The sequence below is a fragment of the Scyliorhinus torazame genome, chromosome 29 (genome assembly GCF_047496885.1).
Source record: "Scyliorhinus torazame isolate Kashiwa2021f chromosome 29, sScyTor2.1, whole genome shotgun sequence".
Classification (NCBI taxonomy): Eukaryota; Metazoa; Chordata; class Chondrichthyes; order Carcharhiniformes; family Scyliorhinidae; genus Scyliorhinus; species Scyliorhinus torazame.
Genome location: NC_092735.1, coordinates 9,725,724 through 9,738,225, shown reverse-complemented (window position 1 = coordinate 9,738,225; position 12,502 = coordinate 9,725,724). Strand labels below are relative to the sequence as shown.

The window sequence follows — 12,502 nt, the reverse complement described above, 5'->3', positions numbered from 1 at the left end:
GTTCACCATTACCTCTTCGCTTTTCCAGTCTGTATTTCTTGCTATAAAATGTACAATTTTATTAGTCTATTTTATGATTTTGCAGTTTAGTCGCTGATGTTCTGTGACCCAGTACCTTAAACCTCCATTGCTGTTCGAGACTACCACTCTTCCGAGTATACTGTTTTTTAACCAAAATACAAAAGCTTGCCTTCATTGACATTAAATTCCATCTGTCACTTTTCAACCCATTCTCCTCATCTTAACAATTTCTCAGTAAGTTTTCTTTGGGGCGGCACGGTGGCGCAGTGGTTAGCGCTGCTGCCTCACGGCGTTGAGGATCCTGGTTCGATCCCGGCTCTGGGTCACTGTCCGTGTGGAGTTTGCGCGCACACCCCGTGTCTGCGTGGGTCTCACCCCCCACAACCCAAAGATGTGCATACGTGCCTCCCCCCACAACTCCTTTACCAATACATTGATGACTATTTTGGTGCCGCGTCATGCTCTCGCCCGCCCCTGGAACCAACTTCGCTTCCATTTTCCACCCCTCCATCACTTTCACCTGGTCCATCTCAGACACTTCCCTTCCCTTCCTTGATATTTCTGTCTCCATTTCCAGCAATAGACTATCCATTACAAGCCCACTGACTCCCACAGCTATCTGGACTACAGCTCTTCGCCCCCTACACCCTGTAAGGACTCCATCCCTTTCTCTTAACTCCTTTGCCTCCATTGCATTTGTTCCGATGATGTCACTTTCCAAATGGTGCTTTGAAAATGTGTTCCTTCTTCCTCAACCGCGATTTCCCACTTACAGTTGTTGACAAGGCCCTCAACAGTGTGCGGTCCATCTCCCGCGCCACTACCCTCGCCCCCTCCACTCCCTCCCAGAACAAGGATAGAGTCCCCCTCGTTCTCACATTCCATCCCACCAGCCTCATTATGCAAAGCATAATCCTCCGCCATTTTCGCCAACTCCAGCGTGATGCCACCACCAAACACATCTTCCCTTCACTCCCTCTGTCAGCATTCCGCAGAGACCGTTCCCTCCGAGACAATCTAGTCCACTCCTCCACCATACCCAGTACCTCTCCCATCACCCATGGCACCTTCCCATGCAATCGCAGAAGGTGTAACACCTGCCCCTTTACCTCTTCCATGCTCAACATCCCAGGCCCAAAACACACATTCCAGGTTAAGCAGCGTTTCACTTGCACCTCTTCCAATTTGGTCTATTGCATTCGCTGCTCCCAATGTGGTCTCCTCTATATCGGAGAGACCAAACGCAAACTGGGTGATCGCTTTGCTGAGCATCTTCGGTCTGTGCGCATTCAGGACCCTGACCTTCCCGTTGCTTGCCATTTTAACAAAAGACCCTGCTCCCATGCCCACATGTCTGTTCTTGGCCTGCTGCAATGTTCCAGTGAAGCTCAACGCAAACTAGAGGAACAACATCTCATCTTCCGGTTAGGCACGCTACAGCCTTCCGGTCTCAACATCGAATTCAACAACTTCAGATGATTAGCTCCACCCCACCTCGACCTTTGTTTTCATTTCATTTTAACTGTCTTTTACCATTTCTTTCTTTCTTAATATATATTTAATTTCTTCCCCCCCCCCCCCCCCCCCCCCCCAATCTTATCCACCTTTCCTTCACCTTTCTCCTCATTGCTTCCCCCTCCCACTCCCCCCACACCTACAGTTTACCCTCTGATATTAGTTTCTCTGCTGTTTGGCCTTTCACATCTTTTGTCCACTCTTTCCCCTTGGTTTCTGTGGCCATTAGCACCCCGTTTCCCTGGGTTTTTGTGGCTATGACTCATCTTTCATTCTCACTCCACAGTATAAATGTTTCCCACTTTCTCTGTCTGTTAGCTTTGACAAAGGGTCATCTGGACTCGAAACGTTCGCTCTTTTCTCTCCCTACAGATGCTGCCAGACCTGCTGAGATTTTCCAGCATTTTCTCTTTCGCCTCCGATTCCAGCATCCGCAATAATTTGCTTTTATACTATATGATGTGCAGATTAGGTGGATTGGCCACGCTAAATCGCCCCTTAATTGGAAAAAAATAATTGGGTACTCTAAAAATATATTTTTTAAAGAGAAAGTTTCCTTTGGTCTTTTAAAGAATTAACTACATCTCCTATTTTGCTATTATCTGCAAATTTTGACACCCTCTCCTCTCGGCGCATGTCCAAATCATTGATGACAGTGGACAGAACTGGCCTGAGAATGGAACCTTTTATATGCATAAAAGCAAAATAAATAGGAGCAGGAGTAGACCAATCGGCCTCTCTTAAGCCTGTTCCGACATTCAATATGATCATGGTTGACCTCCTGCCTCAACTCCACCTTTCTGCCCATTCCACATACCCCTCGAGAGACCAGAAATCTGCATATCTCAACCTTAAATTTACTCAACAATGGAGCGTCCACAGTTTCCTGGGATAGAGAAATGCAAGGATTCCCAACCCTCTTGATGAAAGAAATTTCTCCTCCTCCTCAGTCAGAAATGATCAACCCCTCATCTTACGGCTGCGTCCCCCAGCCAGGGGAAACTGTCTCCACCCTGCCAAGCCCCTTCAGAATCTTGTACGTTTAAATGAGATCATCTCGTGCCCTTCTAAACTCCAGAGAGCATTGGGCCGATTTGCTCAGCTTTCCTTCATAGGACACGCCTACCATGCCAGGGATCAATCCCGTGAACCTTCACTGTACTGCTGCCAATGCAAGTTTGCTTCCTTTAAATATCAAGGCGAAAGCTGTGCATAGTACTCCACCTGTGATCTTCCCAAAGAAAGGCTTGCAAATCCTTGAACTCCCAATCCCCTGGCAATAAAGGTGAGCATGCCGTTACCATTACCACTCCTCCATCTTCAACTATTCTGTGGGGGACAGAAATTCTCCTCCACCTTCTAATCAATTTTTAAACCTCTTCTTCCAACTCCATATCCTTTGATCTCTCATGATCCCCCCCTGGGATGCCTGCTTAAGGCTTCCTTAAAGCCCTAATTCAATATAATCACAGCATTTCCCTAATCTACTATGTCTGTCACTCATCAAAGACATTTTGAAGTTTGGCGTGCATGTTTATCTTTTGAAATCAATGCTGGCTACTTTTATTCCTCCTTTTTCCTGTAGTATGGTAACTTCATCCGCAATTAGTGGCTCCAAAAACGTTCCCCATCACAGACGTTAAGTGCTGTAACAGCCTGAATTAACTTGGTTCCCCCATCTTTAAAATAGATTCTACGCTGGCTACTCTCCAGAGCACAGCCACACGCTTGAGCCCTGAAATCTCATTTAAACTCTCTGCGATAGCCTCGTCTTCCAGAGAATGCCCTGTTGCCCAAGTACTTGTCTCCTTTAGCTAAACTAACCTGTCTGAAATATTCCTTGAATCCATCACTGTATCTTGGTCTGACTCACTGCTGAGTTCACCTCGCCTTTAATATCCTTCTTGTCAGATAGAAAAGATCCGATGACATTTTTTATAAGAGCAGAGAGCGCTTCCAGTGTCTGGGCCAATTCCTTAAACCAGGCCGGGTCCACCTTTTCGGGAGGAGGGGCGGCCACATTTGCGCATACTCTCCTGCCAAGCTCCTCCTTTACTCTGGCTGGACTTCAAAATGGCTGCAAAAACTAGAAATACACTCAACAGGAATCTGCAGTGTGGGCCTGAGAATAATCCTGCTCTAATGGTAATGGTCTATGTTTACTTGTTCTAAAGGTGACACGGTAACAGACACAAGTGTCCGGCACGGTCGCATAGTGGTTAGCACTGTTGCTTCCCAGTGCCAGGATCCCGGGTTCGATTCCCGGCTTGGGCCACTGTCTGTGCGGAGTCTGCACATTCTCCATGTGTCTGCGTGGGTTTCCTCCGGATGCTCCGGTTTCCTCCCACAAGTCCTGAAAGACGTGCTTGTTAGGTGAATTGGACATTCTGAATTCTCCCTCTGTGTACCCGATCAGGCGCTGGAGTGTGGCGACTAGAGGCTTTTCACAGTAACTTCATTGCAATGTTAATGTAAACCTATTTGTGACAATAAAGATTATTGTTATTTTCTTTGACTCATCGAGCAACACCGTGAGAGATCCAATAGTAGATAAATGAATAATAACATTATCCTAATTGGTCATTGATACATAGAAACACACATTAGAATTAACCTGACGCAAAAGAGTTCTCTGATTATATATCGGTTCAATGCCCTGAAGCGGTTTGGTGTAGCCATCCCTTGGGGGTTTTGTAATGTCCCCTTTTCCTTCTGTTTCAGGAGATTCGAAAGGCTGGTTTGAGTGGATGCTGCCCACCTTAATCCTCTGGCTGGTGAATGGGGTCATCGTGCTGAGTGTATTTGTCAAACTCTTCATTTATGGCGAGCCCATCACACGCCTGCACTCTCCGTCCTCTGTTACGTTCTGGAGACATCGCAAGCAAGCAGACCTGGATCTGTCCAGGGTACGAGTTTCATTTGTTTGGAACTGGGGTGGGAGAGTGTGTAATGATAACCCGTGTTGTTCCATGTATTGCCTTGCAGTGATATTGGGCACCCTCGAGATCAGAGGGCAATTCAATTTAGTGAAACGGACGGCATATTTTTATATTCTAGAATAATTGACCAGAGCTTTTGGAAAAATCATACTGAAACCACTAAAAGTTGCCGAGGTGCCTGTGCGTGCGAGTGTTTATTTGTTCCATTTGCCCCAACTAATTTAGATAGTTGGGGAAGCTTTGCGTTCTCGAATCGTACCCTGAGGAACCAGATAGAATGAGCGCAGGTCAATGATTTGATTTCTGTCCTTGCAGCCATTAGTATGAGGCAGTACGTGGTGGTTGGTCAGCAATGAAAGGACAATGTTCTCCGTCACAGTCCCACATTTGAAGAGAAGGCTGCTGAAAGTTGGGCATATCTCAGTAAGATGTTCTAGCCCTAATACATTTAGATTAGTTAAGAAATGAACAGAAAAGGTGGTGGTTAATCAAGATTATCGGAACCTGGACTGTGGAGTAGCCTCCGAACTGGGAGCCGGAATTCTTCTCATTTGTCTCGAGGTCGCCGCCCCCTCGCCAAGAGTGAGCCACAAATCGATTGCCACACTTGACTCTGGGATTGTGTGCTTGGTCAACTCGGCCCACTACCATTTAATGGACGTTGGGCCTTTAATGGGCTTGAGGCGAGACGTCCACAATCCCCTTACGCGAGGAAGCTCTGCCACTCAAATGGCCGGCAGCATTCTGGTCCCAATGGTGTCACCAGCAGCGGTGGCCACTGCTGGAACAACAGCGAGTCCTAGAAGGCAGGTGTGCTGCCATTCAGCCGGACTTCCAGGTAGCAGGTTTCACTGGGAAAGCTGGACCCCTGGTCCCAGCCTTCCACCACCACAGGTACAATCCCAGCGGCAGTGGGAGGGGGACCATGAATTGGCCACTTAAGGACCTCAGTTGGGCCCACGGGCAAGCGGGCATTCTAATGCCTCCCCCACCACTGTTAAACCTGCAGCGACTGGGCTGCTGGGTAGGCACTGGGAACATCACCAAGGACAAGCCTTGGAACAACAAATACATTCTAACTGGGGTGGCGTCCAATTTTACATTCTTCCTCCACTTAACCACTTTTTGCAATTCAGCCCAGAAATAGTGAATCTTTCATTTCCGATTAGTTAAGACTTGAGGCTCTTTGACTCCCTTCATCCACAATCCAAGACTGAGGTCGAAGATCATCTTGGGCAGTAGCACAAAGCTGGATCAGATGCCAGTCATACACATTCCCTGATATTTAACCCCACCAACTGCGGTGGGACTGAATACCAGGCGCTGCTTTGACAGGCAACCCATTGCTTGTAGCAAGCGAGCGGCCTGCTTGCAGGCTTCTTGAGTTTTGCTGCTAAAAGCCAGGTTGTTCCTGCCTGGTGGAGAGTATGCCAGTGTGACTTGGTGATGCAGCATTCAGAGGCTTCAAATACTCTGCCCTCCACACTTTTGAGAAAGTAGATGTGCAGGGGACTGGCTGCCACAGCGAGGGTGAATTCGGGAGCGTTGTTAGCAAGAATGGCAACAAGGACTACAAAATCCCACGGTTTCTTTTTTTTCTTCCAGAGCGGCTCGCGATCTGGACTAAATGTTTGGCTGTGCAGCTGGGTTTCAGTCAGAGCTTGACACTCTGAAAACAAAATGGAAAATTCCACCCAGTGAGCTAGGGACTGGTCATTTAGTTCTGCAATCTGAGCTTCAAATCTAGCCTGAACCAATTGGGATAAATGATGACTGTACCGGTTCTGAGCCCTATGTGAAATTGGTGTGTGTGGAGTCTCAGATCAATGCCTAGTTGGCATCCGCTCTCGGCGTAATGCTGCCCCTGAGTAGGCAATCCCACTTAGTGCCACTGGAAATGGCAAGCATCATTCCAGTAGAAAAGATACACCGCAGAGTCGAGGGCACATGGTTTGGCAGAGTTGTTATGTTGCTGTGGACCATAATTAGCCAAAATGGAACCTTGATAATGGGATCCCAACACCAGACTCTGTAACTCACACATGTACGAAGAACAAAACACAATACAGCACAGGAACAGGCCCTTCGGCCCTCCAAACCTGTAACGGTCATGATACCAATCTTGGCCAAAACCCTCAGCACTTCCTTGTCCCGTATACCTCTATGCCCATCCTATCCATGTGTTTGTCAAGATGCCTTTTGAATGCCGCTAATGTATCTGCTTTCACAATGTCCACTGACAACGCGTTCCAAGCACTCACCACCCTCTGTGTAAAAAAACCTGCCTCGCACATCTCCTATAGACTTTGCCCCATGGACCTTAAACCTATGCCCCCTGGTGACTGACCCCTCCACCCTGGGAAAGAGTGCCTGCCCATACATAAGTGCATAAAAAACAGGAGCGGGAATAGACCGCGTGGTCCGTCGGGCTTGCTCTGCCTTTCAGTACAATCATGGCAGAACCAGAACCGGAAAATAAAAGACTTCAGAGGATTGGAAAACCCTGCTGGCGGGAGAGACAGGAAAATCCGGTACAGTCTCCATTGGTACAGTCAACATTGATCTGAGACTCCACACACACCAATTTCACACAGGGCTCAGAACCGGTACAGTCGTCATTTATCCCAATTGGTTCAGGCTAGATTTGAAGCTCAGATTGCAGAACTAAAAGACCAGTCCCTAACTCACTGGGTGGAATTTTCCCTTTTGTTTTGAGAGTGTCAAGCTCTGACTGAAAATCCAATGTGATTGCCTCTCGTTCTGTCCCAATTCCAACCAAATACAATCGGCTGCTCAGATTGTTAACATGGGATAAAGGAGGTTTTCATGGTGCCTCCATTTGTTCGAATGTATTTGTTACTGTCAGGCTTTTTCTTTGATAAAAGACACCAGGAATGATCACATCACGTGACATGACCGAGAGTTTGTAACTAAGTCCAGAATTTGTTCTCCGTTCTAGGGCGCCTTCACTGCCGCAGCAGGAAACTTGCAGACCTGTTTGTTGGCATTGGGACGGGCGCTACCCGCCTCTCGGTTAGACCTGGCCTGTAGCCTCTGCTGGAACATCATTCGGCACAGCATTCAGAAGCTCGTCTTTACCCGCTGGCTGGTGAAGTGGACGAGGGGATTTCGGCAGGAGGCGCAGCTTCAAGAAGAAGCCAAATTGAGTGCCCGTGATGCTGCGCTAGTTTATCACAAACTGCATCAGCTGCAGTTGACAGGTACTGTAATATATTTCATTACAACACAGAAAGAGGCCATTTGGCCCATTGCACTTGAAGGGGCTACTGAATTAGGGCAACTCCCATGTCCTTTACCCGTCCTCATAAATGTTTTCCCACTCCAGTATTAATCTAATTCCCTTTTTGAAAGGCCATGCATTCCGCATCACCACAACAGTTTAAGCATTTATTAAAAAATCTCTTCATCTGACCTGTGACGTTTTGGCAATGACTGTGCATCTGACAAGCCTCATTTGGGGTCCGGTTTAGCTCCTCTTGGCCAGACAGCTGGTTTGTGATGCAGAGCGAGGCCAGCAGCGCGGGTTCAATTCCCATACCAGCTGAGGTTATTCATGTATGCCCCACCTTCTCAACCTCGCCCCTCGCCTGAGGTGTGGTGACCCTCAGGTTAAACCACCAACAGTCAGCTTCCCCCCCCCTCAAAATGGCCTATGGTCACCTGGGACTATGGCGACTTTACCTTTACAAGCCTCGTTTAGAATGCTTGGCTGAGACCCAGGCTCTCCTAACAGGATTAACTCTCGTCTACACAACTGGAGAGAGAACTGTCACCATTGCTTGATTGACAACTCCGAGGTCACAATAAACTATTTGTTTCTCTGATCGCTTTTGTCAATGGGTCAATGTTTATTTGCTGGAGATTAAGAGGCGTCAGGTGCTTATAATGTCTTTTTGACATTTCAGTGGTCTGGTTGATAGTTTTATTGGTTTGTCAGATCACACTTTGTTTCCAAAAGGATTGTGACTTTACCAGTTTCACACATGCCATCATTACTACAGGACTGCAGAGTGTATTCTGGGCGAATGGGCAAAGGCCTTGAGTTGGCATAGAGGGTAGGAGGATCCATTGGGGGTGGGTAGGGGAGCTCGAGTTAGCGTGGGGGGCGTGAAAGGGGCAATAGGTTGGGTAAGTGGCATGAGTTGACATGGGGCTATAACAGGCCATGAAGGTTGGTACTGGGCATGGCAGCACTGAGTTGGAATGTAAGGGGCAAGGTGGGCATGTGTAAGACCTTGTTCTCATACCTTTCAAAAGCTTCCTGAATCCAAACTATGTGGGCAGCATGGTAGCACAGTGATTAGCACAATTGCTTCAAAGCTCCAGGGTCCCAGGTTCGATTCCCGGCTTGGGTCACTGTGCAGATCTCACTGTGCCTGCGTGGGTTTCCTCCGGATGCTCCGGTTTCCTCCCACCGTCCAAAGATGTGCAGGTTAGGTGGATTGACCATGATAAATTGCCCTTAGTGTCCAAAATTGTCCTTAGTGTTGGATGGGGTTACTGGATTATGGGAATAGGGTGGAGGTGTGGGCTTCGGTAGGGTTCTCTTTCCAAGAGCTGGTGCAGACTCGATGGGCCGAATGGCCTCCTTCTGCGCTGTAAATACTATGATCTACGACCCTTCACGAACGTGGTTGGGGGGGGGTTACTCTTGCAAATGGAGCTGCAGGTCAAGAATGAAATGAAATGAAAATCGCTTATTGTCACAAGTAGGCTTCAAATGAAGTTACTGTGAAAAGCCCCTAGTCGCCACATTCCGGCACCTGTTCGGGGAGGCTGGTACGGGAAGTGCAGGGAGTGCAGGTTGTGGTCTCCCTACCCACACTTATCCCACACCCGGGAAAATTGGAGGTTCCGGGAATGAGAGCAGGAATCCTGGAATCCAAAATGGGATTCGAGTAAATCGGAGCTTGATGGCTGGTGTAGACACATTGAGCTGAAGGGCCTCTTCCTATTGCTGTAAAAACTCTAACCCCCACTCCCCATTTTTAAATGGCTTCCGAGACATTCCCACTCCATGGAAATCCGGCCCAATATGTTTGTTCTTTTGCCTGGAGGTCACCAGATTGCTTAATACTTTGCAGATGAAGTTGTTTTTCTCTTGACAAAAGCCCTAAGCACACGTCGCTAAGTGGATGTAACTGATGTCTCTTTTCTCCCTTTTAATGTAGATAAACTGGTGCAGAGTCCGGTGCGTGCCGTAAACCTGGCTTTGTCTGCAGTTAACCTGGCAGAATGTGCAGAGGACAAAATACCCCAAAGCCTCATGGCAGAAATCTATGTTACAGCTGCTATCTGCCTTAAAACCAACTTTGGTGGCAGACTGGCCTTCTTAGCAGTGAGTAATAACTCGGGTTATCATCGCAGGTTGGCCATTAGATGCAAATATTTATCAGTATCGCGCACTGTTCATGCGGTTCGGGTGTTTCGTTTCAGGCCGGTGATGGGCCGAATGGCCTTCTTGGCCGTAATGATTAATTGGCGCCTGGGTACAGTCGTCCGGCAACATTTTAGTTGCTTTTTCAAGATTGTCTTATTGTATAAAATGCATCAGTATTCCTGAGATGTACGGTTAGGTGATTATAGGAGACCAACCAGAAGCTGAACCCTTATTCTGTGCGATAGGACACCACGTCTCTTATGGTGGCTAATGCACATCGTGGTATTAGTACTAAGCCAGAAAGTTGCATATTCATTGCCGGCGCCAAAGATGTGCAGGGTAAGTGAATTGGCCACGCTAAATTGCCCCTTAATTGGAAAGAAAGAATTGGGTACTCCAGTTTAAAAAAAAAAGTAATCTATCAATCTCTATTTTAAACATACTCGATGACTGAGCTTGCACAGCCCTCCAAGGTAGAGAATTCCAATGGTTCACAACCTCCTGAATACAACCTCCTAAGTGGTTCTCGACTCCTCAACCAGACGAAGCATCTTACCAGCAATCCATCCTGTCTATTCCTTTAAGTATTTGGTAGGTTTCAATGGGCTCGCCTCATTCTTTGATACGCTAGAGATTACAGGTCCAGTTCCCCACTCGCCAAAGGACGGTCCCACCATCCTCGGAGCAAGACTGGTCATGCTTCGTTGCATTCCCTCTGCGGGAATAATATCCTTCCTCAGGGAACGGGACCAAAACTGCGCACTGTACTCCAGGTGTAATCTAACCAAGGTTCTATTCAGTTGAAACTAAGACCCCACTACTCTTGTACTCACATCCGCTTCCAATACAGGCCAACATACCATTAACCGACCTAATGCGCTTGCTGAACCTGCGTGTTAACTTTCAGTGACTGAATGATGAGCACACCCAGGTCCCTCTGTACTTTCCAATCTCCTCCCATTTGAGAAATACTCTGTGCATCTGATCCTTCTACCAAAGTGGATCACCTCACGTTTTTCCACGGGCAGCACGATAGCACAAGTGGCTTCACAGCACCAGGGTCCCAGGTCGGATTCCCCGCTGGGTCACTGTCTGTGCGGAGTCTGCACGTTCTCCCTGTGTGTGCGTAGGTTTCCTCCGGGTGCTCTTCTTTCCTCCCACAGTCCAAAGACGTGCAGGTTAGGTGGATTGGCCAGATAAATTGCCCCTTCGTGTCCAAAAAAGGTTAGGAGTGGTTATTGGGTTACGGGGCTAGGGTGGAAGTGAGGGCTTAAGTTGGTCGGTGCAGACTCGATGGGCCGAATGGCCTCCTTCTGCACTGTATGTTCTATGTTCCCACTCACTGAGCCTGTCCCCAATCCCCTTGAAGCTACTTTTGTGTCTTCCTCACAACACACATTCCCATCAAGCTTTGTGTCACCTGCGTACTTGGAAAAATTACATTTGGTCCCCACAACCCAATCACTGATGTGTAATACGCTGATAATCTCCTTTGTTCAAATTTAACACCTTGGTTTCAGATTGAACTACCTCGCTTTCAAACAGAATGTAAAATGCTGTCATATGATCAAGCATCCCAAAAGGTTCTTTTAAAATAAGATTTAAAATATTAATTAGCCCCATTAAATAATACCTGTATCGGTTCCGCAGCACAGGGCAGTGTGGGTTTGTACGCAGGCAGTGTGGGTTTGTGGGTTCGCGGGCGGTGTGGGTTCGCGGGCGGTGTGGGTTTGTGGGTTCGCGGGCGGGGTGGGTTCGCGGGCGGGGTGGGTTTGTGGGTTCGCGGGCGGGGTGGGTTTGTGGGTTCGCGGGCGGGGTGGGTTTGTGGGTTCGCGGGCGGGGTGGGTTCGCGGGCGGGGTGGGTTTGTGGGTTCGCGGGCGGGGTGGGTTTGTGGGTTCGAGGGCGGGGTGGGTTTGTGGGTTCGCGGGCGGGGTGGGTTTGTGGGTTCGCGGGCAGGGTGGGTTTGTGGGTTCGCGGGCGGGGTGGGTTTGTGGGTTCGCGGGCGGGGTGGGTTTGTGGGTTCGCGGGCGGGGTGGGTTTGTGGGTTCGCGGGCGGGGTGGGTTTGTGGGCTCGCGGGCGGGGTGAGTTTGTGGGCTCGCGGGCGGGGTGGGTTTGTGGGCTCGCGAGCGGGGTGGGTTTGTGGGCTCGCGGGCGGGGTGGGTTTGTGGGCTCGCGGGCGGGGTGGGTTTGTGGGTTTGCGGGCGGTGTGGGTTTGTGGGTTCGCGGGCAGGGTGGGTTTGTGGGCAGGCACCTCGCTCCTCCACTTGTGCAGCCACGAAAGAGCAGAGGTATGACTGACTGGCACTCTCCTCTTAGAGTTGCTCAGCCTCGGCTAGGTGAGTGGGTTTTACTTGGTGGGGGGGGGGGGGGCTGTCCAGCAGATGTCAGCGTTGTGGGGCCCCAGCCGACAGCAGCAGCCTCATCCACGATCCGGGGCAGCGAGGGGGAAAGAGGCAGTTTTGGAACCGTGAGAGAGCTCATTCCCCCGTCCCCAACAACAGTGACAGGAACAAAAACAGAAAATACTGGACAATCTCCGCAGGTCTGACTGCATCTGTGAGGAAGATGCAATACTGACAGAACCCTCTCCCATTCTTTCCTCCTGCCCCGTCCAACAATTACAT

General features: G+C 49.0%; 1 protein-coding gene across 1 annotated transcript in view; it reads left to right on the top strand.

The window, feature by feature from the left end:
• Positions 1 to 12,502, top strand: part of srebf2 (sterol regulatory element binding transcription factor 2) — an 81,364-nt gene that overhangs the window by 46,482 nt on the left and 22,380 nt on the right. The window contains exons 9-11 of the mRNA XM_072492032.1: positions 4,258 to 4,442; positions 7,435 to 7,696; positions 9,668 to 9,834. Of these exons, the coding sequence (XP_072348133.1) occupies positions 4,258 to 4,442; positions 7,435 to 7,696; positions 9,668 to 9,834 (614 nt within the window). The remainder of the gene's footprint in view (positions 1 to 4,257; positions 4,443 to 7,434; positions 7,697 to 9,667; positions 9,835 to 12,502) is intronic.